Raw genomic sequence first — 22,513 nt, 5'->3', positions numbered from 1 at the left:
ATAAATGCGTTTATGTTGTCTTTTTCTTTTTTGCTAAGTAATTAAACCGTAGGCATAAATAGAAATGCCAAGCAAAGTAACATTTATTTACATAAAGAGTGAAACATTAACACATTAGGAAAAACACAAAACAACAACCCTATGCTAAGTGCACTGAGTACCATTTCCATACTACATGCCACAGAAATGTTCTCTTTGTGCTGCAAATATAAGTATTGGTTTATTATTAGAAGCTAATGCTTTTCTTTAATTTATATATTTACCATAGTCATGTCTGAGTCTGTCATACCACAGCCACCATCACCTCTCACACTGTAACAGGGTACAAGGACCTTAAATAAGCAAAACTCTTAAAAAGTATCATGAAGTAATCACAATAATTGTAAATAGTAATGTAGGAAAATGTAACAAAGCAACAAACTGTTTGCTACAGAAGTCTTTGTTAGAATCAATTTAACATTCATTAATACACACCACCTGTTAGTCCATTTCAGACACAGCTAAGGAAAGAGGTGTGGCTGTGGAATGTATAATTTTTTATGGGAATTTTATTGGGCCTAATCTAAATGCCTATTTTATGATAGAAGTGTAGTTACTTGAGAGCTCCAATGCCAGATGTGTTTCCACCTAAGCCTCGCTGCTTTTCTTCCCTTTCCCTGCATTCTTCTTCCTTTTCTCCTTCTGTTCCTGGTTACTGGAGATCAGTTCCTCGCTCTTCTTTGTGATGTAACTGGACTGTAAAAAAAGGTGTGTCACTTAATACATCGACACATGACACCACAGAGAAGTCAAAATGGTAAGGGATTCCTCTCTGACTGCCATTGCCACAGGCCAGCACTGTAAATAATCTAATGACAGGGGGGCGGGGCTCTTTGCCAACTGAAAGGCTGCCATTATCTGAAACTAGTACATAATAATGATGGCTACTGATCAGGGTTTTGACTCTCCCCTGCTGGGCCTTGCAGCAGCTGCAGCGCCTTGCAAAACACAGCTAAGACCTTCAGCTTGCCCTGTAAACACATGTGATGGAGCATACCGTGAGAACATAAGGTCCCTCCCACACACTGGAAACCCTAGCAGCCTATCTTACTAAATACTACAATCTATCAAGGCAGGATGAAGGCCTACATGACACAATAAGGACATCCAGAAGCAGGAGAGGAAGTTTCTCATGCTAGATGTTACGAGAAGCGAAAAGCAAAGCTGAGGTGGTTTGCTGGTTATCACAGGGGTCATACATGAGTGAACTTTCATCACAGGAACTCAGAGGATGGTAGTTTATCTGTGTTGGCTATAGCTAGCCCATCTCTAGAGATTGATTCAAAAGAACAGCAGCTTCACCCAATTATGATGGAAAACCCTTACTTAGAAGTGACTCATCTGCCTTCAAAGCATTATGTAAGTTTTGTTTTCTCATTAATGGAATCAGTGAGAAAATAGTACAAATACTGAACTTTTGTATTTTTAAACAAGATAAAGGAGGACTCTCAAGGAGTCATGTGTAGGTTTTATTGCAGTATATGGTTAGACATTGCTACTGTAACTCTAGATTTCATTATAAATAAGAACAGTATGAAGTGTTTTTATAGATGGCTAAAAACATTATGTATAGGGGCAAAGGTCAGATAAACTGAAATATAGCAGGTATACATTTTTGTATATCTGTATATTGATTGAGAAGATTAAAACTTGAATGAGTTATACCAGGGTTATACAGTGCTGTAGGCAGTGTGCATTTGACATTTATTCCTTTTACTTTGCATCTTGTATTCTTTCCACTTAACTGATCACATTAGATAAAAAGGGATGATAACATTATGTAGATCAGATAAACTCACCAGTGCTTTGCTCCTTCTCGCTGCAAGTTTGACATCTTCCGTGTTCACTGTGGTTCTCTTTGCATGCCTAGAGCAGAGACACATAATCTAAATCACAAGTGCTATACATGAAGTATATGTATACTGGCAATATTAGCCGTTTTCAATTCAAACTAAAATCATTATTTTTCTGAAATCTGTAACAATAGTCGCTCTATCATTAGCTAATAAAAGGCAGGATGGTATTTTAACTGCAAGATGTTCAACACACACTATAGAGGTTCGCCATGCTTTTATTTTCTCTACATCTAAGAGAGATTGAGTCAAATAAGACCCATAATTCAGCTCACAGAAGGGGATAATAGGATGAAGAAAAAGACAGTTGAATATTACCTTGCAAATGCCTCAAGATCTTTTGCAAAAATATCTGAAATGAAGAGGAATGCATTAAAAACAAATAGTGGATTCTACATTTATACTCGTTTCTAACTTTTAGGCCAAACATAATCTTTCTGTCTAGATAAACATATGTACACATGTGCAAAGCCGCAAACACACACACACACACACACAGAAAGATAGATATTATGTGGAAGAGGGACATGGGGCTTAATTAGGGTTTACAATGTAGCAATTTTTTTATTTGTTTACAATTTTGAAACTCTAAGTCTAATATGTGCTATTTTAAAATTATGTTTCTATTTCCTTTTCTTTCAACACACCAATGTCCTCCTATAACCTGAGCAGGATAACATTCTAAGAGCACTTGTTTGCAAATGAACTGTGTACACATTGCAAAGATAGAAAAACAATACCTAGATCTTGAGATATACCAGACTTGAAGCTTCTTCATAAGCTTATCGTAACACATATGAGTACTACATCCTGCATTTAGAAAGGAAAAAACACCATAGATTAAATATGATAAATTTCATTGAAAGCCTATCTCCATGTCTGTCATTTTCATATACCTATAGAAAACAATAACTAATCAGTGTTTTACCTGGAACTACATTATTTGTTTAAGTGGCTAGTGTTGATTTATTTTAAAATTGGTCTGCTTTAATTATGTATCTTTCTCGAGGGAAGTTTAAATACAGAAGAAAACTTAATCTGTACACAAGGAAATGCTGTGCTAGGGCTGGACAATAACTGCTTAAATGAAGACACCTTGGTAATATGTTTTAATCCATTCCACAAATTGGATTCCATAGAATACAGTTCAAGGTTAAAACAAATTAACTCAGTCTTGAAAATGTAATAAAGAGATTACGTAACAGAACTTCTGTGGACAGACATAGTACGGAGGTCCCCTGTGCTGGTTGGGGGCAGCGTCAGAGTCATAATGGTTAAACGTACTTACCCACCAATCCCCCACATTAAATACTCAGTGGTTTCTGGAGACACTATAACACTAATCTGATAAGTGGTTAAAACAAAAACACTGCAGAAGTACCACATAATCTGCACTGAGCTCTTTTGTTCCTCCCATATAACCACCAAGCAGTTTTCAGATGATATTTGACAAATTTGCCCCCTCGCCCATAAGTGGTGGAACAACCTTCCCACTGAGGACAGGACTGCACAGTCCTTAACCACATTCCAACGGTTGCTGAAGACACGGACCTGTAATACAGCAGCTTAATCGCCTGGGCTGCTCAACACTCCGGCATTTATGTACTTTCATATTAAACTCTGCTTCCTTATGCTCCTGCTCTGTTCTTCTTTGTTAGCACTTCTACAGTTTTGTGTAGGTCCCCCTTTTGCCGCCAAAACAGCCCTGACCCAACGAGGCATGGACTCCACTAGACCTCTGAAGGTGTGCTGTGGTATCTGGCACCAAGACATTAGCAGCAGATCCTGTAAGTTGCGAGGTGGGGCCTCCATGGATCGGACTTGTTTGTCCAGCAAAACCCACAGATGCTCGATTGGATTGAGATCTGGGGAATTTGGAGGCCAAGCCAACACCTTGAACTCATGATTCATCAGACCAGGCCACCTTCTTCCATTGCTCCGTGGTCCAGTTCTGATGCTCACGTGCCCATTGTAGGTGCTTTCGGCAGTGGACAGGGGTCAGAATGGGCACCCTGACTGGTCTGCGGCTACGCAGCCCCATACACAACAAACTGCGATGCACTGTGTGTTCTGACACCTTTCTATCAGAACCAGCATTAACTTTTTCAGCAATTTGAGCTACAGTAGCTCGTCTGTTGGATCGGACCACACGGGCCAGCCTTCGCTCCCACGTGCATCAATGAGCCTTGGCCGCCCATGACCCTGTCGCCGATTCACCGCTTTTCCTTCCTTGGACCACTTTTGATAGGTACTGAACACTGCAGACCGGGAACACCGCACAAGAGCTGCAGTTTTGGAGATGCTCTGACTCAGTCGTCTAGCCATCACAATTTGGCCCTTGTCAAAGTCGCTCAGATCCTTACGCTGCCCATTTTTCCTGCTTCTAACACATCAACTTTGAGGACAAAATGTTCACTTGCTGTCTAATATATCCCACCCACTGACAGGTGCCATGATAACGAGATCATCAATGTTATTCGCTTCACCTGTCAGTGGTCATAGTGTTATGGCTGATCGGTGTTTGTTGTACTGATTGTATTAATGCACTTTGTAATGTTTTTAAACATTTCTGATTGAAGTCGTCAGTAAGTCGCCCTGCATAATACATAAACAAACAGGCTACTCTGTTCTACTCTACATTCATACACATGTATAACCACTTTGTTGGTACTCTTCCATTTTTTTGTACAGCTGTCCATATAAAATTGTACATGAAAAATACAGAATTACTGTTAGCAAATGTCTAAATACAGAAATGCGCATTGTACTGTGCTAGTTAAATCACTTCAATATGTCGTAAGATTTGTCTGCTGCAGAGATTCAAAAGGGGATCACAAACACACAAACACATACATACATACATACATACATACATACATATGGCTTAAATTACACCCACCACACTGTCTGAATGTGGTCTCCGCAATGGCTGCGATAACTTGTTTGCTGAAGTGCACTTGGTTCTCTTCCTCTACTTCTTTACAAAGTTGCCCGACAGTGTAGTGCACCGCAGCTTTCAGCTTCTACAACAGTAAGGGGTCTGATCAGAAATGCAGTATCCTCCATTCGATTTTTGATGCATCAAAATGAAAATGCATGCATGTGATCTTATTTCAGGTCTCATCATTCTCAAATCATGTGTGTTTGGTTTTTGTCTCCTTAAATACAGCGGTTACAAGCTTAAATTAAAAATGAGATACATTGTGTATTCTGCACAGTGGGTGTGTTGAATTGCAGTAATCGTTACAAACACAGATACTGTGAAGAGACGCACACAGTGGTAGACGAGCGAAGGCGTCAGGGAAACACATAAAACATATTACTGTACGTTCATAGGAAATATAGTTTTGCACAAATATAAAATTCGAGCTAAATCATACAATTTGGTAACACAAACTCAAGATGTCAAACCTATTTTTAGATGTAATGACGTATCTCATTATGTTAACACACAGCAGTTTTCAAGTTCGTGGCACATACGTTAGTAGCTATCCACTAACTCGTATACCATATTTGGCATTATCTTCACATACATTATTTTAGGATAACAATTATATTTCCCAACCTGTGTATGAGTGAATTCACTTTGTTCATCTGAAACATCCATTTGCACCAATGTATCGTTTGCCATGTACGTAAAAACACTAACAAACTATTGTACATACTGGGGTTACAACAGTTCCGGTTTAATTTTCCCGCAATCTACGGATGCCGGACAAGTCCAAACGACAAGGGTTATAAACGGAGGGGCGAGAATCGCGTTTTCTATCAAATCTGTATGTACATATGGAGTTACACAGACACACAGAGCGTATTAACAGGTAATAACCCATCCCTGGAAGAGGACGATAATAAACCTACAACAGCTTTAGATATGACAGGTATCTACAAATGAGATGTGGAGCATGTACAAATCCCACCCACGCATATTCATAATAGCTTATCAAATAATGCATTTTAAAGTCCCCAAACTGTCTTACAAAGGGGCTCTGTATATCAGCCATACTTCTGTAAAGCACACGTGTTTATCAAATGTTAGACCTGAGAAAAACAAACACGAATAAAAGCAATATAAAACAGTCTGAAAATGTCAAACTAAAGTCGCAATTATTACTTATTTTCTGTTTACCGCCACCCAACATCGAAAAGAGACGCGACTGAAAGTGACTGCGTGTTTCCCAAAAGACAAGATAATAACCAGAGGCAAAAAGGTCACAGTGTGAGACATACCGGCACGCATGTCAATGAGCGGCTTTGATTTCCTGTCTCAGTTCTGCCCAAAGTTCAGAGATGCTCTGCCCATGGAGAATACAGACCCAAAAGACACCTGAGCTACACGTCTTATTACTAATAAAAGTCATACTCGTAATATTACACCTCAGATTAGCGTGAATCGCTCGCCTTTTTAAGATGAATAAAGGCAAACCTGTTTTGTTGCTGGTGATTTCTTTGGACCTGATTTGGGTAAGCGCAGTGCTGCTTCAAAGCATTTTCACATGTTCTTTGCACTTGCTTGTCTGGGAGAACAGCCTGCTCTCTTCCTTTTACCTCAAATGACAGAAAGCTTCACTGTTTTTTATGAGATCATTTGTCAAATATCCCTGTGTTGTTTTAAAGGTGTCTTTTGGAAACGAGCAGATGTGTACTGCCCAGTGTCAAGCAGGTCAGAAACGTATTCTTTCTTACTTATTCTTAACAACTAAATCAATGAAACGCACTGTGTGTGTGTGTGTGTCTGTTTTATCATTTTTGTTCAGTTCACTAAACACCCTTGTGTAGTTAACCATTATAAATAATTGTTTGTTTAAAAGTATGTTTAAATTGTGGTGGTTATTCTTCTGGGCTATAATAGTGTTTGTATTATTATTATTATTATTATTATTATTATTATTATTGTGTTTTTGTGTGTGTGTGTTTTTAAGGAGAATATCACAGAAATGGCTGTATCTGCAAGCCCTGCCCAGGTGGCACATACACAGAGCTGGTGAATACTTTGAAGGAGTGTCGCAGGTGCAGGTCTAAATGCACAGGGAAGTGTTTTTTTGGAGTATAATTATACCAGGGATGCAGGATGAGGCTGTGTTTTGTGGTTCTAGTTCAGTTGTTCAAAGTGCCAATGAAATCATGAACTTTGTATGCACAGTCTACTCTCTAATTGATCATTTTCAGCCAGATGATTTCTCTCACCCGTTTGATTATAAATCCCTAGAGATAAATATGCCTAGTCTTTTCTTTAATGTTTGGTTGTTTAACTGAGACTTTCCATTCACCAGTCCTAGAGAAGTAGTTATGTTACACATTGTGCAGATGCTACTCATTCACATCAAGAGTTTCACTTTGGGTTGGGGGAAAAGGTTAGCTGAGCTCTAGATCTGTAAAAAAGACAAGTAATGGTTTATTTATACTGATTGTTTCCATTACACATACATAAGTGCCTGCTGTAAACTCATCTATTTAACCACACTTGTGGCCCCAGTTATCAGCAGCACAGAACGGCTACTTCAGGAAGCCCAGTCAGGATTATCAGATCAGAGGAACGTTTGTTTAACTCTTAATTCCACAAAGAGCTCACTGTTGAAGAATATGAAAACCATGCACCGCATTCATGCCAAGTTCTGCATCTCTGTGCTGCATAATGCGTATTATCTTCCTGTTTTTGTTCAACCGGTCGAGTTGCATAACTTTATACAGTTCCTTGTTTATAAGGCAGCTGTTTTAGAGCGTGAGATCGCCTGATATTCTATTATTCCCAATGATATACAGAATCTGAACCATTCAATCTACAAACAGATGCTGGTATGTATCTATGTGTTTTTATAATTGTGTTTATTTTGCCGTATTACAGATGGTACCCAAGAATCTGTCCCATGCCGTGCTTCCTCCAACAGAGTATGTAGACAGGTTGACCCAATAGAACCAGGGACCAATGGCACAAACACAGGTGCAGTATCAAGGCATATGAACCAGAGACGCTCTGCTCTTAGAACCAAAGAGATTTGAGATTTCATATAGATTTGTTAACATGAAGAAGATTTATGTTGATATTCTTTTGAAGAATCTTGTTTGTGTGTTAGTTTGTTCCATTGTGCCTAGTGTACACGACATGGGAAATTGAATAATCAAATATGGATTATTATAAAGGCAAATTCAAATTAATCACAGCATGATTCAGTCACTGATTTTGTATGCTGAAAGTCAATAGGTCAATCCGTGTTTCACATTTCTAACTTTTCTCGATTGAGTCTCCAAATCAAGTGTGTATGTCATTCATTAACAAACAAAAACAAACAAACCACAAAAGCCAAGATCGATTTCAATTTTGACTAGCAATTGAGCTCATTCTTGTCACGATTAATCAATACAATAATTTTCAATATATTCTCATATTTGTAATTTTTGATTCCATTTCCAACCATTATCAATAGCAGTCTGTGCAAAAAGCTAATGTTATATTTATTTAAAGAATCATTTTACCAGCTTACAAACTTTACAGATTGTGTTTTCCTTTAACAGATCCGTGTCACAATCGCAGTTTACTGTCTGCAACAGGAATCAGTGCCTGTGTCATTGTTTTGTTGAATCTCTGCCTGTGGGCTGTGTATAGGAAAGGTAAGCAAATTCATCTGATACATTTCTGGAGTACATTCTGTACTATCATTTTATATTAAGTTGTAAAAAGATATATATGCTAGCTAGATTATTTTTAAAGTAACACATTTCCATGTTTTATTTTGTTTTCACAGGAACAAATGTTTCAGCATGCACAAAGGTACTTACATTTACATTTTTGCCCCACCCTCTGATTGAAAATTAGAGCAATTCAGTTTGAAGGCATATTTAGGATGACCTGAGATCAAAAGGCCAACTGAAACTGAGTGTTGGAAAAGCGAGTGAGTCATGTTTGCAGCGCATTATTCATTTTTTTCTGTAAATCAAGATAAAATTCAATTTAATAGTCACGATACGATTTCATGCTACAGAATGTCTCATTTAAAGCAGACTGAATGTATCTTAACAACTGTACATTGTCAGTACGTCAGTCCTTTAACTTCCGCTTCTTCCACATTGCAAGTGGAATAGAAAGCTTTCATGACTGAAAAATAGAGATGTATGCAAACTCATTGAAGTGCAAAATATGTATATTGACAGACACACGGTTTGGTGCAGCATCGAGCTGGTGAGTGTGCATATGTAATTGTGATGATGAATTGATTGACCGGGGAACGTCACTGCCACACAGAGGCGAGCTGAATGGGCTTCTCATTCCCTATTATTTTCTCAGCTGGTGCCGGAAGAAAATTTGCCAGGTGCATCCAATTTGCCCACAGCCTCTTTGTGGAAAGGATGAACAGTGCCACTTCAAACATGACTAAAAACTTTAAATATAGTGGTTGAGAGGTTTTCTTCCAGAAAGGAGGATGTTGGGTGGGGGGTGGGGTGGTAGGATGGAGAAGAACAATCCCTTGTTACCTCTGTGTCATGAAGATTTAAGGAATCATAATCTTAAAATATCAGATAAGAATCGCCACCCATAATGCCTTGCGATCATATTGGTAGATAGCTAGAGGCAGAGTACTAACATTTGGTAAATGTGCATTTACTAAGAAACTGCTGTGTTCTTCCCAAGGCTCTGTGCTTTAAATCAGAGAATGATTATAGTCAGCCTGGAAGTGGTGGTACTGTGTGTGAGGCGATTAATAACACAGGATGTCTTCAGCACGATTCTGTGGGAGAGGAAACACAGGAAGGCACAGATGTGAAACTGCAGTGCAGCGTGAGACACGGTGAAGACACTGTAGTGATTGTGCGAGAGAGCAGTGAGGAGAACAACACTAACACAACCCTGGATCACAGAAGCGAGAGCCAGGCCGAACATCAGATAAGGATCTTGGAAACACACACGCTACTAACTGAAGGTAAATACCATTAACTTTCTCAGTTCAACTCACCAATCTGCATGAATCAAATTAAAGATGTACCTAGAGAAAAGTGCATCCCTGCTTGAAAAAAATGAATTTTTGCTTTGAGAAAATTAACTTTTGTCACTACCACTATCATTTACTAAGTATACTTCATCCAGAAGATGTCATGCCTGTCATTACCAGAGCAGTTTTACCTCTTTAATGCTTTATCCTCTCTCTCCAGTTAAGCAGTTCCCATTTCCAGTGCAGGAGATCTGTGACAACAGCTTCTGCTGTCCAATAGAAGAGGTCCCCCATGAACATGCCCCTGGGTCACAGTCTCTCTATGAGAGCATCATAGGTCCCCTGCGCTCCACCAGCCCTACCCTGTGTACCATGTCAGGAGTCTGGACACCTGAAAGGGACAAACCAGGGGAGAAACACCTGAACATCCATAATTTTACAACTAGCACTTATAGAGCTCTTCCAAATTAAAATGAGCTGCAAATGAGGATCACTCATCTTTCAAGGAAATGTCAACCGTGAGCAGCCAAACCACAAACCTCAGGACAATAATGCTCAGGACTATTCCACACGGACAGACCTACTGTACCATTACTGCGTTATGCTTGTCTTTATTACACCGGGACTTTAAGCATATGTAAACTAATTTTTATGTACAGTATATATATTTTTGTTTCCTAAAAGTCAGCCATGACTTTCTTAGCTGTAAATGATGGTCAATGATAAAAATGTTTGCATTATCGGCTTGCCCGTTAGAAAAAAGATGGAGGTAACCATTCTAGTCAGTCAGTTTTCCTTAACTCCTTCCGAAAAGCTCCAGGCAATAGAAGAGCCAGGGCCGAGCTTGCGTTTACCTTGACAGTTCTGCGTTGACCATTCGTTTTGTACTATTAGTTTATTGAAGATCAAATCACACAGACTTTTGTTTAAATTGTAGGTGTCAGTGCTCACCATTCAAGCACACCGTATTCCTTTACCTTCTGCGTCTTGCACTGTTTTTACTCCACTGTGTCACTCATTGAATTAGATTGTATTCTATATAAAACCACTTCCATATGTTACCTATTTAGTCATTTTTACAGTTCCTTTTTTTCAGATGAAGACATCTGATAATATTTCATATTTCCATATTTTAAACTAGACTGCCATCTGCAGGGTACTTTTGAATCCCACATCCTTTGTATAGACCATTAAAGGAATTCTAAATGCACTCTTTATATTTTTAAAGATGTATTATTTATATTGCATATATAATTTAATACTGTGGACACCCAGGTACCTTTGACTCCTTTCAGAGATGCTGAAGATAAACAAAGCAGACAGCCTAATTGTAAAGAGATGTACATCTTTATTTAGCCTAGTACACTGCGATAGTTACTGTTAATCCAATGTTAACTCAGTGAACTCACATGACTGAAGAAAGCAAAGATGGTATTGGTGGGATCAAAATTCATATCTTCTACAGGCTCCTACCTAAACACTTCAGTGCATAAAGGGCATGGAAATAAACTTGTTTACTGATACTAAGATTTTCCAATTTCTTATAAATAACAGGATATCAGGTACCACTGCTTCCTGGAGGGGTCTAATCTCAAAATATTTTTTAATATATATATTATACATGTATATTCTGGAGACATTAGTATTACAAAAGGAATGTGTGACAGGCTCTCATTTTGCTCTCAGCTGCCCTTTGTTTTGTGGTTCTTGGGGTGCGAGGGCTCCAGGCAGACTAAGCATTGTAGGAGGATGAGGAGACGTTTCCCCCGTGGCCAGTCCAGTTTGTGTGGATGAATTTTCCAGGTTTTGACAGCAACTCGTAAGTGTGTGCGCCAAAGTAATCTCTCTGAGCCTGTGAAGAAAGCACAAGAAACAATTGTAATTTTTTGAGTGTGTATGTGTTTGTTTATATATTATATAAATTCCATATACACATGTATACATTTAGTAATGGAATAACATTACATTTTATAAATCACAACAAGATGGCAAATATCAGTCAGATGAACATCGAGGGCACATTTTTGCCACTGCTTCAAATTTGGTTGTTGTGTTTGAAAAAAGAAAGGAAACTGATGTTATCAAGGTACCTACTCAGCACTCTGAGATCTGAGGTTTTGTGGAAAGCTGTTCTAACTCCACTGATGTTACCTGCCAACTCAAAACACGGCCGATTGGGTTTTTATGACCCTTTCACTGCTGACAATTAGAGTGGGTTGTGTAGGCACAGGTACCAGTCTGACTAACATGCCCATGAGTGAGAAACAAAGAGAAAACAAACACTCCCAATAATTCCAGCAGTGGATATATTTCCAACAGGCAAGTGGGAAATACTGTTTTTAATGGAGAAGTGGCAAATAGAGGTGAAATGGTCACAGACTCTGTGTAAGTTTCACAATTGCATTAATATTAGCTCAGTGCTGATCAGGAGGAACTGTGTCTCTGTATGTGCATATACTTCTTACCTGGAGGAGGTTGGCTGGCAACATGTTGTGTCTGTAACCATCGTAGAAGGAGAGCGCTGTGGTAAAGCACGGCATGGGGATGCCCTGCTGGACTCCTGTGCTAACGGCTCGACGCCACGACTCCTACAAGAGACAAGACAGCACAAATTAAATGTATTTATTTCCATTTACCCAACATGCATCTAGTATAAGACTACTCTAGATTTTTCTCAAAACACATTCATAACATTTTAATTGTGCAACTTGATTTGAGTAATGTGACCATTAGTATTATTATTATGCATATTTTTAAAATAAGGTTATAACAATCACAGATATCATTTATAACCATTAAGAGTCAGAGTTTCAAAAGCCTTCTAAACTACTTTTTGGAAGACAAATCTACCAAGATTCACAGACAGTAATTTGTTAAAATAGGATGCCAGTATAACAGTGGGGATGTCTATTCATCCATTGTTTACTATTAGGCACATCATAAACTATTAATTAGATCCCCAAATACTAAATGCATTACACCAAAATGGAAGGTAAGCGTGCGCTGAGGAAAAGTAAATAATACTGCCTGTCTTGGTTGCTAGGTGTGAATTGGTGCATTTTCTGATACAAGCGTTTGAAAGCTGCTTTAAAATCTAATTTCTGTTGTTGACTCATTGCCAAGGCGTCCTTTTGAAAAGGTGGCATTAAACCACAGCAAATATACATTGTGTTTGAAGTGTTCCACAGTACTATTTGGACTGTCTCCAGTTTAGTGGTCCTGCCACTTGTATTTCCTGTACCTGGCAGTCCTGCACTGCATTGCTAAAGAAGGTGTCGAGTAGCAGGCTCTGCAGCTCAGAGTCCCGGTCAAACGCTTCCTTGATCTTTCCCAGGAAAACACTGTCAGAGAAAACACCCATAAAAAAGAATAAGCACAACAAATTGGAAAATAAAAACATGTAATTCTTCAGTTTTGCCCCCAAAACATTAAGCTGTAGTAACCGTCTGGATAAGCTCAACGGGCTCAATATGATTTCTCCTTAGTCACCTTCAAAAAGTAACATGTTTTTCTAGTTAGTCGTTTTGCTTGCCTATCAGCACAATCTTCAGTTTCTCATAGTTTCACAACTGTGGTTTCTCCATTTACGAATTGCATAAGACACTTACATAGAAAAGCCATCTAGTGTTTATTTTGCAGAAACAAATTCAGCAGTTAATGATAGAAGACCATGTTACACATTTTCTCCACTAGAGGGGGCTTTAGTAATGCTGAAATACAAAATAACTTATTTACCCATCTATAGCTTTTATTTTACTAAACCCACAATATAAAATATATGGAGAGAGAGAGAGAGAGAGAGAGAATTAATGCATTAGATATAGGTGCCTGTTCTGCAGTAGAATATTTGACCTCTAGAGGCATAGTGAGTGTGATGGTCTCCACCTAGCAGCGGTCATCATTCATTATGTAATCAAAACTTGTACAACAGGCCTGAATTACCTCCTGATTATGCAGCCCCCCCTCCACATGAGTGCAATGGCTCCATAGTTGAGAGTCCAGCCAAACTCTATGGCTGCCTGCCGAAGAAGCATGAATCCCTGGGCATAGGAGATTATCTTGGAGGCATACAGAGCCTAATTTAAAAATAAATAAAACAAATCAAAGATTAGGCTGATACTGGTGAAAATATACAGACTGGTTCTCATTATTGCATTTCACATGAACTAGAAAACAGAATAAATTAGTTCCACAATTCAGCCTCCAGTAACCCACCTTGCGGATGTCTTCCAGGAATCCAGCCTTGTCCCCTTTAAACACCGCTCCCTGGGGTCCGCTGAGGATTTTACTGGCCTGCACTCTTTCATCTTTCAGGGATGACAGACACCTGGCAAAGACAGCCTCACCTATAGGAGAGAGATAAATAAAAAACTGACAAAAGCATGTGGAGACACTGTTTCCAACAGTCATCACAGAAATACATTTACACTTGTTGCATTAATTATACATGCATGTGAAAAGGGTCTCCATTAAGAAATGTTTACATACAGGGAATGAAAAAGAAAAAGATACATTTTTATTCATGCAATTTTGTAAGCATTATATTTTATAAATTCTTCTAATATAAGTATATTTATACAGCCAATTGCATGCATTGGGTTTAAAATTGAAAACAGTTAAATGTGGTGAAAGGTAAATTACATCTTTATTGCCATTAGAGATTTCTAAAAATCACATTTCTACAGAGTGCTTAATAATGCTGACGTCATGTACAAAGAAAATAAGATTATGGATGACAAGAAAGTGCCTGCAGTGCCATTGTCATAAAAGACCCACCCACAGGTTTGAGCCCTGCTTAAGATCGTAACTTTGTTCAAACATCTCTGGCTTATTTACTCCTGAAATGCAGGAAAATAAATGGATTTAAAAAACCTTGGTAAGCATGACTTAGCAAAAAAATATCTCAGTGTGCTGCAGTAGATCAATCACACGTCACAGTGAATTAGGCAACTCTCAGCATGGAAATCAGTCTAAAGAACACAAGCCCCACCCACCCTCACACACCGAACAATCCAACCCTAGTGTCCTGCTCAACTGAAGGCGACTCCACGACAAGGGAAAAAAAAAGCACTTCCCTTGTTTTACTAGAAACAACCCTTCTTCCTGGTAAAAAAAAAAAAAAAGAGAAAAAAAAACACTGCGCGTTTCATACTCCCGCAACAAAGCTTCCATTTATGTTCGTTGCAAAATACTGGTTAGACGAGGTTTAAAGTTGAAAACTAGGCATGCAAGGAGGACAAAATAAGTTCAGAAATCAAGTTATCAAGTTAAAATAAAAGGCCATTTTTTTTCCACATTCAGATCAAACTCATATATTAGTCTTGTTCCATCTTCCTGATTTGAGGTCAGCCAAACTCATCTTGATTACCTTCCAAGAAACAAATCAAATCAGTGACATGGGCCAATTTGGCGTTTCTCAATGAACACGCCCCACAACTCAAACAATGTGTTCAATTCTTAAGCTAGGTTGGCTGTCCATGGTTTTTCTGGTTAAGAAAGAAAGTTTACAAATGAGAGGAGGCCATTCGACCCATCGTGCTCATGATGGGTTCTTGTGATTTCATTCAGTGAGAGCCACGATGCAACATTTTGACAGTTGCCATGTTCAAGTTCATTTTTAAAGGTGCTGTAACGCATTGCAGCCAGCAGCAGACATGGTAACTGGCCTGAAAATAACCCTGCAGCCAGACAGCCTCGTCCTGGATTAACCAAGGTCTGATGAAACAACAAGGTTGTTTGTGAAACACTCCGACAGCAAAAGCCAAAGAGCAAAGGGACAATAGAAAACCCCGTTATGTCACAACAGACTATAGTGTGGGTATAGAAGGCACCAATCTTATTATGCAGGCAATCTTATTTGTCAGTGGGCTATTGTTGGTGCTCTTTATTTCTTTGTTAAACACTAGATAAAACAAAGCTGGAATAGGAAAGTTGCAAAAAAAGTGGTGTAATTCAATAGTTTTCATTACGCAGAGAATCAAGAGACTTGTAGAGTCACAGAAATGCTTTAGTGCAGAAGTGCCCCAAATCCGAAACATGCATATATTTTTTTTAATTTAGGTAAATACCTGGTTAAAATGAAGTCATCGCCATGAGTTCCACACAAACCCAAAGCATGAAGGGTATTCAAATGCTTAAATAGTAGTTTTTTTTAGATTTCACAATACAATGGTTCACCTTGGCACTAAAAGCCACTGTTGCCAACAACATTTGTCAGTGAAGAAATTATGATTGATAAAGAAAACATACCAATTAAAGTGACAGGGGTGCCATACTCCAGGGCAGAGATTGCTGTCCACTTCCCAGTGCCTTTCTGGCCAGCGGAGTCCTTTATTTTGGGCAGTAAGTGGCTCCCGTCAGAGTCCCTATACTTCAGGATATTGGCGGTGATCTCGATCAGGAAGGAGTCCAGCTCTGTCTTGTTCCAGTCATCAAATGCCTGGACAATTCAAACACAGGGTAACACTTCTAGAACAGTTCATCTCAGCTTTTCATGTGAAGTCGGTTAAAATAATGCCCCCGTTTTTAGTTTTTTTGCCAATAAAGGATTTATCTGCTACTAAAAGCAGGTTGGCAGGTGTGCAGAAAGCTCACCTCTGCAGGTTGAAAATCTGTCTCACCTTGGCCATCTCATCGTGGTCCATCTTGAGGACGTCCTTCATCAGGTGGTAGGCCTCGCAGATGAGCTGCATGTCCCCGTATTCAATGCCATTGTGCACCATCTTCACAAAGTGACCTGCACCTTCATCGCCCACCTACACAACACCACCCACAAGAGAAAGCTTCAGACTCAGCGCTGCGGAGGATGAAAATTGACGCTAAATACCCGCCGTCTTGTCCAAGGTGATTTGTTTTTTAAAGGCTTTAGAAGCATTTAGCCGACATCTCAATGCTTAACAAATCACTTAAAATACAGAGGGAAATGCATCTGGTTATACTTACCCAGTCACAACAAGGCTCTCCTGTTCCAACTTTAGCAGCAATGCTCTGGAAAATGTCTTTAATATGTGGCCTAGAGAGAAACAAACATCAAATACAGACAATTACAAACACTTAACCTCTACATTTGCTCAGAAAATCCAGTTTAAAAATCTGTTTAACATTAAAAAAGAGATTGGATCATCACCTTTAAATAAATACACAACAAAGGAAGTAAAAACTGAGAAAAATGATTTTAGAAATAGAATGTGATATTTACATCTATGTACCGAAGATCAACAATCGGAAATGGAAAGAAATATTTCAATTTTCACTTTTATTTATTTTTTATAATATTTAATAATAATTTCTAGGCCTGAACTGGCTCACTGCTGTTACAGGTTTTTCGTGAAGCTGAGACACCGTTCTCACCAGGCCTCCTTGTGTCCCCCGGGCATCAGTGAGGGTCCATACCGTGCCCCCTCCTCACCCCCGCTCACCCCGCTGCCCACAAACAGCAGGCCCTTGTCCTTCAGGCTCTTGCACCGACGCTGCAAAGACAAAACAAACAAAGTAATGAGAGAAATCATTACTTAGGTCTCTTTTTCCTTGTTTGATAACTTCAGGATTTCATTTATGTAATTTCCTTTGGTAGACCTTTACAAATAGTGTTTCCAGCCCGGGGACCCATGGCACTGAAAATTATTTCTCAACCCCGCAACCCAATAAGAAGTACACGGCCAAGCAGCCAAATGCAAAAAGTATGCAAACAAGGTATTGCAAACAGCTTGGGGCTCTACAAAGTTGCTTCAGTTTATACATATGATCAATACATAATAACTATGTGAATTAATAAATAATAATGCAGTATAACTGAGTTTGTGCTTAATTTCAGCTCCACATAAAATACAGACACAAAAAAGGTGTTATTATTTTACTTATTTAGTATTACCTGGTTGACGTGGCCAGGGGTTCAAGTTTAATTAATAAAATAAGGCGAAAATCTAAGATTTCAGGAGTTCAGTGAACTAATATGTTTTATGTGTCCAAGAGTGTATGACAGGGTGAGGCGTGCGCCTGCAAGGTACCGTGGCATGCACACTCTGCTGAAAGCGTGAGAGGAGAGAGAAGCACCATGGGAAAAGTTTACAGTGAGCTTAGTCTTTTTTAAATATTTTTGTTTCCATATTGCTTATTTTTCCTATTTATAGGCATAGTAAATCATTTGTCATCAAGCCCAGGTGCCCCTGAAATCCGGGCCTGGAATATTCTCCCGGTTTTGGAAACACTATTTACATAGCTCCGAAGATATGTTAGGTTCAGAATTAAATATATAATGTCTATTTACATAAAATACTGAAAACTGTCATTATAAAGTTATAATGCATTGTACAGTGCAGACTCGTATATATAAAATACTGCTGTTTTATTGTCAAAGTAAATACATTTGCAAAATAAACTTTCTTGGCTCAGTTTGTTCTCTGTAAGTCTAAGCTCAGGATGTTGTAACTATGCATCTGTCTCCTCTTTCCTTTGCCGCTTGTCCTACTCACAGTAGTGTCTCTGTATTCAGAGTTGCCTCCATCAATGATGATGTCTCCTGGTTCAAGTAAAGGCACCTGCAACAGACAAAGTACAATAAATATTTCACTGAAATCTGACATGAAACACAGACACAAAGTCTTCAGAGGCACAGCTCCAGCCCACTCCACCCCCCCATCCCTCACCAGTTTGTCAATGAAGTCATCCACGGCCTGGCCAGCTTTCACCAACAGGACAATGCGGCGTGGCTTCTTCAGCTTGGACACCATGTCCTCCAAGGACTGCGCTCCTACCACCTTGGTGTCTTTGGCCTCGTTCTGGAGGAAGTCCTGGACCTTAGACACTGTCCTGTTGAAGGCGCACACCTGAAACAATAACATCAAAGTACAGATTGCAAGGAAATCTATATATAAAGAAAATGCATACACTAAGCACCTGTGTTTAAAAATTAGCGCAAGATAGAAGTGTTTTGTTTCTTATTCTTGGACTAGTATTTCAAGTTACTGGAGTGCTGCTGGTGGAGAAAGGCTATATTTTTACAATTTGTTCTACTGCATCTTGCATTTGGTCTACTTACCACAAAACCATGGTCGTTCATGTTCAAGACCAGGTTCTGGCCCATCACAGCGAGGCCAATAAGGGCAATGTCTGCTCTGTAAGAACACACAGTAGTGTCAACACAAGGGCTTCGGTCTCATTAACAACAGGCAGAAAGACCACTCCAAGAGCTTTACAAGGCTGTTCCCCAGACCCAACATACACCGCAGAACAGAAGCTCACAAGTGTGTTATTTTAATGAGCAAATGCAAACCTACTGATGGGAATATAAAAGACAGACAGGGAATTCTGCAATTATTTTAGGGCAGCATGTTTAACTCTTCAGAGCAAAGCTAGTTACAATGAAGTCACGCCTTAAAAGCCAAAAAGATGTACCAACATTTAGAATCACTCAAATCAGATACAAATTACACAATTTCTGAAAAAGAGGAATCATTTTTAGCCGCTCCAAGGGGATGTGGAGGTAGACAGGGGATGGGGGGGGGGTGTATTTTGCAAAACTTTATGGGAAGTGATGAAACTAAATATCCTGTGTGAGTACAACTTGTTATACAATGTACTGATTAAAATCCTTTACAGATACAAAGTGCCCACAATATTAAAATAAATGAATCCATAGCTGCAGTTGCTGATACAAAGTAGAAATCCTCAAAACGTTCTTCATAACGTATAGGCTAATTGAGAGCAGAGTATTAATTTAAAGAAGTACAAAAGTGACGAAATTGTCACAATGTAATACAAACTTTCAACTTGATTTGTACATTTAATACATACTTTGGCTGCCACTACTAACAGGGAAGTTGTGTTTAGATTATTATATTAACGTGGTTACTTCCTTAAGCTGCACTGAATAAAACATTTCAGAGTGACCACTTTTAAAATCAATATACATTTGGTTTTAAGCTACAACTACCATTACAAGTGCTACTATTAATAATAATAACTGTAATAACTACAACTTGATACATGTATCATTCGGCTGACTATAATAAAACTAGAGATGAAGGAATACCGCAGACTTTGCTAAGATGCTTATAGTATTAGTACTATAAAACTACCCTAAAAGCAGTACAATAATGTTTTGAAAGCATCTACTTAGGGTAACACTTAGGCTAATTAACTTATAATCCTCCTAAAAACCAAGCCCAAGCGGCCGTGCAAACCGGCACTTGTTTACACGTTTGAATAAGCATTATTCATTTTTAACTACTGCTGACCAAAACAATAAAACAATGCTTTGTAAAGTCATACTCACTGTGCCATGATTATGTGTGCGTGTTGGGTCCGCCTGAAAGAAAGACTAGCACTGATCTGAGCAGCTACTTCCTCGTAGGCTGGCTTTGCGCTCCGCTCCGTCTAACTGACTCACAGTGACAGCGCTGTCTCCGAAATGAGTGACGTAGCCGGCTTCGAGCCCCGCCCCCAATCATTCTCATTGGCAGGAACATGCTGAGCTGAGGAAAGGAGGATAATGATTGGCTTACACCGCATGCCAGTCTTGGATCTGGCGTTCACCTTCCATCCGGCGCGTAGGGAAAAAAAGGCCAATGTAATCGAGAGAAGATTACAAAGATTACTAAACTCTTTGGTTTCTGATCTGAATGGCGTCGTACAGCACTTGACAGCCCAAAATGTAAACGTCTCTCGTTATAGATGAACATGCCAACTTTACCCTTTTTATTTATTTACGTCTATGCAAGTTACATTCTCACAGAAACGTTACATTTTGGAGGTCTGTGGTGTTACCTGAGTTTTGACGATTCAATGCAAGTGTATAGTGCAGATGTGGAGGAGCAACCCAAAGTGCAACTAATCTTAAATGTGTGGGCTGGCTTTGCGATGCTGGGGAGACTCTGCTGCTGTTCACCTGGGGACCTGACATGAATACGCACTGTTGTTGAGTACCACCAAAGGGGGGTGCATTTCAGTGCAGAAACTGAGCCTTTCGGACAAATCTGGGTTATTTCTGATAACATTCATTCCTGTCTTTCTTTGGGACAGTAAACAATATCACAGAACACAATTTCACGTTTTCTGTTAACAAAATACACAGATGTGTTCAAGTAAATGTTATATTTCCTTATTGCTCGAGTTGTTTCTCATCTGCCTCACTCATCAATAGATAAGTTGGCAGTGGTATCCATTTGCCTCATGCAAGCAATGGGGACCTATTTTATATCACATAAGTTTGTAATTGTTGATTGAAAATTAAAGACACTGTCTTTTCTATTTCTGTACACACACATTATATATATATATATATATATATATATATATATATATATATATATATATATATATATATATACTGCACTGTATTATTGCACTTTGCATTGCACTTATATTTTGTAAGTCGCCCTGGACAAGGGCATCTGCTAAGAAAATAATAATAATAATAATAATAATAATAATAATATATATGGGTGTATAGAGAGAGGGGGGTGCAAGATAGAAAGAAAGGAGAGAAAATACAGTGTCGTTAATGTTCATTATATACTGTAGATTGAAAGGAAATCTACCCAAATGTATTTGATCAATGCATACTACCAGTGCTCACTTATGGATGTGATACTGAAACTTTGGGCTACACAAAGGAGCATGGGAAGATGTATGCTTGGAATAACTAGAAGAGACAGAACATTTTATCTGAGAACAAACCAAACAAACCAGACATGATTGAAAGAGTGAAAATGTTAAAATAGCAATGGCCGGACACATTGCAAGAAGAACAGATCAAAGATGGACAAAGGAAGTTATTGAATGGATCCCAAGGGATTAAAAAAAATGAAAATAAAAGACAACCACACAGAAGATGGGAAGATGATATCATGCACTTTACATGCATGACAAGGAAAATAGAAACTGTAGATTGAAGCAAGTGGAAAGATCTTTGGGAGGCTTTCATCCAGCAGGGGATTGATATAGGATGATGTTGATGGTGATGATATACACAGATCTGGGCAAAATTAAGAGACCACTGCAAAATGATCAGTTTCTCTGGTTTTACTATTTATAGGTATGTGTTTGGGTAAAATGAACATTTTTGTTTTATTAAATAAACTACTGACAACATTTCTCCCAAATTCCAAATAAAATTATGAATGGAATGGAATGGATGCCATACATGTAGAGATGCATTGGTGCAGTGGTCTCTTAATTTTTTCCAGAGCTGTGTGTATAGCCATACTCACAAAGTGTAAAATCCAAATGACAGAAAACAAGCATAAGAAATGTACAACTTAGAGGGTGTAGCTTTCTTATGTGTTATTGATTTTGCCACACTAAATAAACAGTGATGCAATAGATATTCTTTAGCAGTTATATTTCCTCTCTTCGGGTGCCTCAAACTGTCATAAACACGATTTCATATCACAATGTGTTCACATTATTGTAGCCGATCTAGTTATTGCAGTCTATGGTAAAGAGCGATTCCGGAAGTTTACATTCCCACAATGCCTAGCGTACGGGAGGGCGGAAGTAAAATCAAATGGAGGAGTTTATGATCTTGTTCTCATAATTAACGGTTTGGCATCAGGGCAGCTGGATGGTAAAAGATGCCTCGTACGGCCGGAGCCTTTGACATATCGCCATTTACACGGGGCCGGGTAGTTGGGCAGTCAGAGTGCGGTCACAGTGAGAGGCAGATAGCGAGGACTCTGGGTCTTGCGAATGGGACAG

General features: G+C 38.9%; 2 protein-coding genes and 1 long non-coding RNA gene across 3 annotated transcripts; 1 reads left to right on the top strand and 2 right to left on the bottom strand.

The window, feature by feature from the left end:
* Positions 1–65: 65 nt before the first annotated feature.
* Positions 66–5,605, bottom strand: cenps (centromere protein S). The gene is made up of 5 exons (XM_066691093.1): positions 5,458–5,605; positions 4,792–4,915; positions 2,211–2,244; positions 1,839–1,905; positions 66–735 (listed from the first exon to the last, which is right to left on the bottom strand). The coding sequence occupies exons 1-5, from the start codon at positions 5,521–5,523 to the stop codon at positions 628–630; spliced, it is 399 nt and encodes a 132-aa protein (XP_066547190.1). The 5' UTR covers positions 5,524–5,605; the 3' UTR covers positions 66–627.
* A 581-nt stretch (positions 5,606–6,186) lies between these two features.
* LOC136713869 (uncharacterized) lies at positions 6,187–6,960 on the top strand. Its single transcript, XR_010804987.1, has 3 exons — positions 6,187–6,356; positions 6,510–6,555; positions 6,815–6,960. It is a non-coding gene; the product is annotated as an uncharacterized LOC136713869 (long non-coding RNA).
* A 4,185-nt stretch (positions 6,961–11,145) lies between these two features.
* On the bottom strand, positions 11,146–20,224 carry pgd (phosphogluconate dehydrogenase). Its single transcript, XM_066691092.1, has 13 exons — positions 20,091–20,224; positions 18,855–18,930; positions 18,463–18,642; positions 18,289–18,354; positions 17,168–17,286; positions 16,760–16,829; positions 16,438–16,572; positions 16,067–16,256; positions 14,033–14,163; positions 13,760–13,893; positions 13,059–13,158; positions 12,283–12,405; positions 11,146–11,669 (listed from the first exon to the last, which is right to left on the bottom strand). The coding sequence occupies exons 1-13, from the start codon at positions 20,096–20,098 to the stop codon at positions 11,550–11,552; spliced, it is 1,452 nt and encodes a 483-aa protein (XP_066547189.1). The 5' UTR covers positions 20,099–20,224; the 3' UTR covers positions 11,146–11,549.
* Between the last annotated feature and the right edge of the window lie 2,289 nt (positions 20,225–22,513).

Source organism: Amia ocellicauda, chromosome 18 (genome assembly GCF_036373705.1).
Source record: "Amia ocellicauda isolate fAmiCal2 chromosome 18, fAmiCal2.hap1, whole genome shotgun sequence".
Classification (NCBI taxonomy): Eukaryota; Metazoa; Chordata; class Actinopteri; order Amiiformes; family Amiidae; genus Amia; species Amia ocellicauda.
Note: the sequence above shows the minus strand (reverse complement) of the source record. Positions and strands in the feature narration are given on the sequence as shown.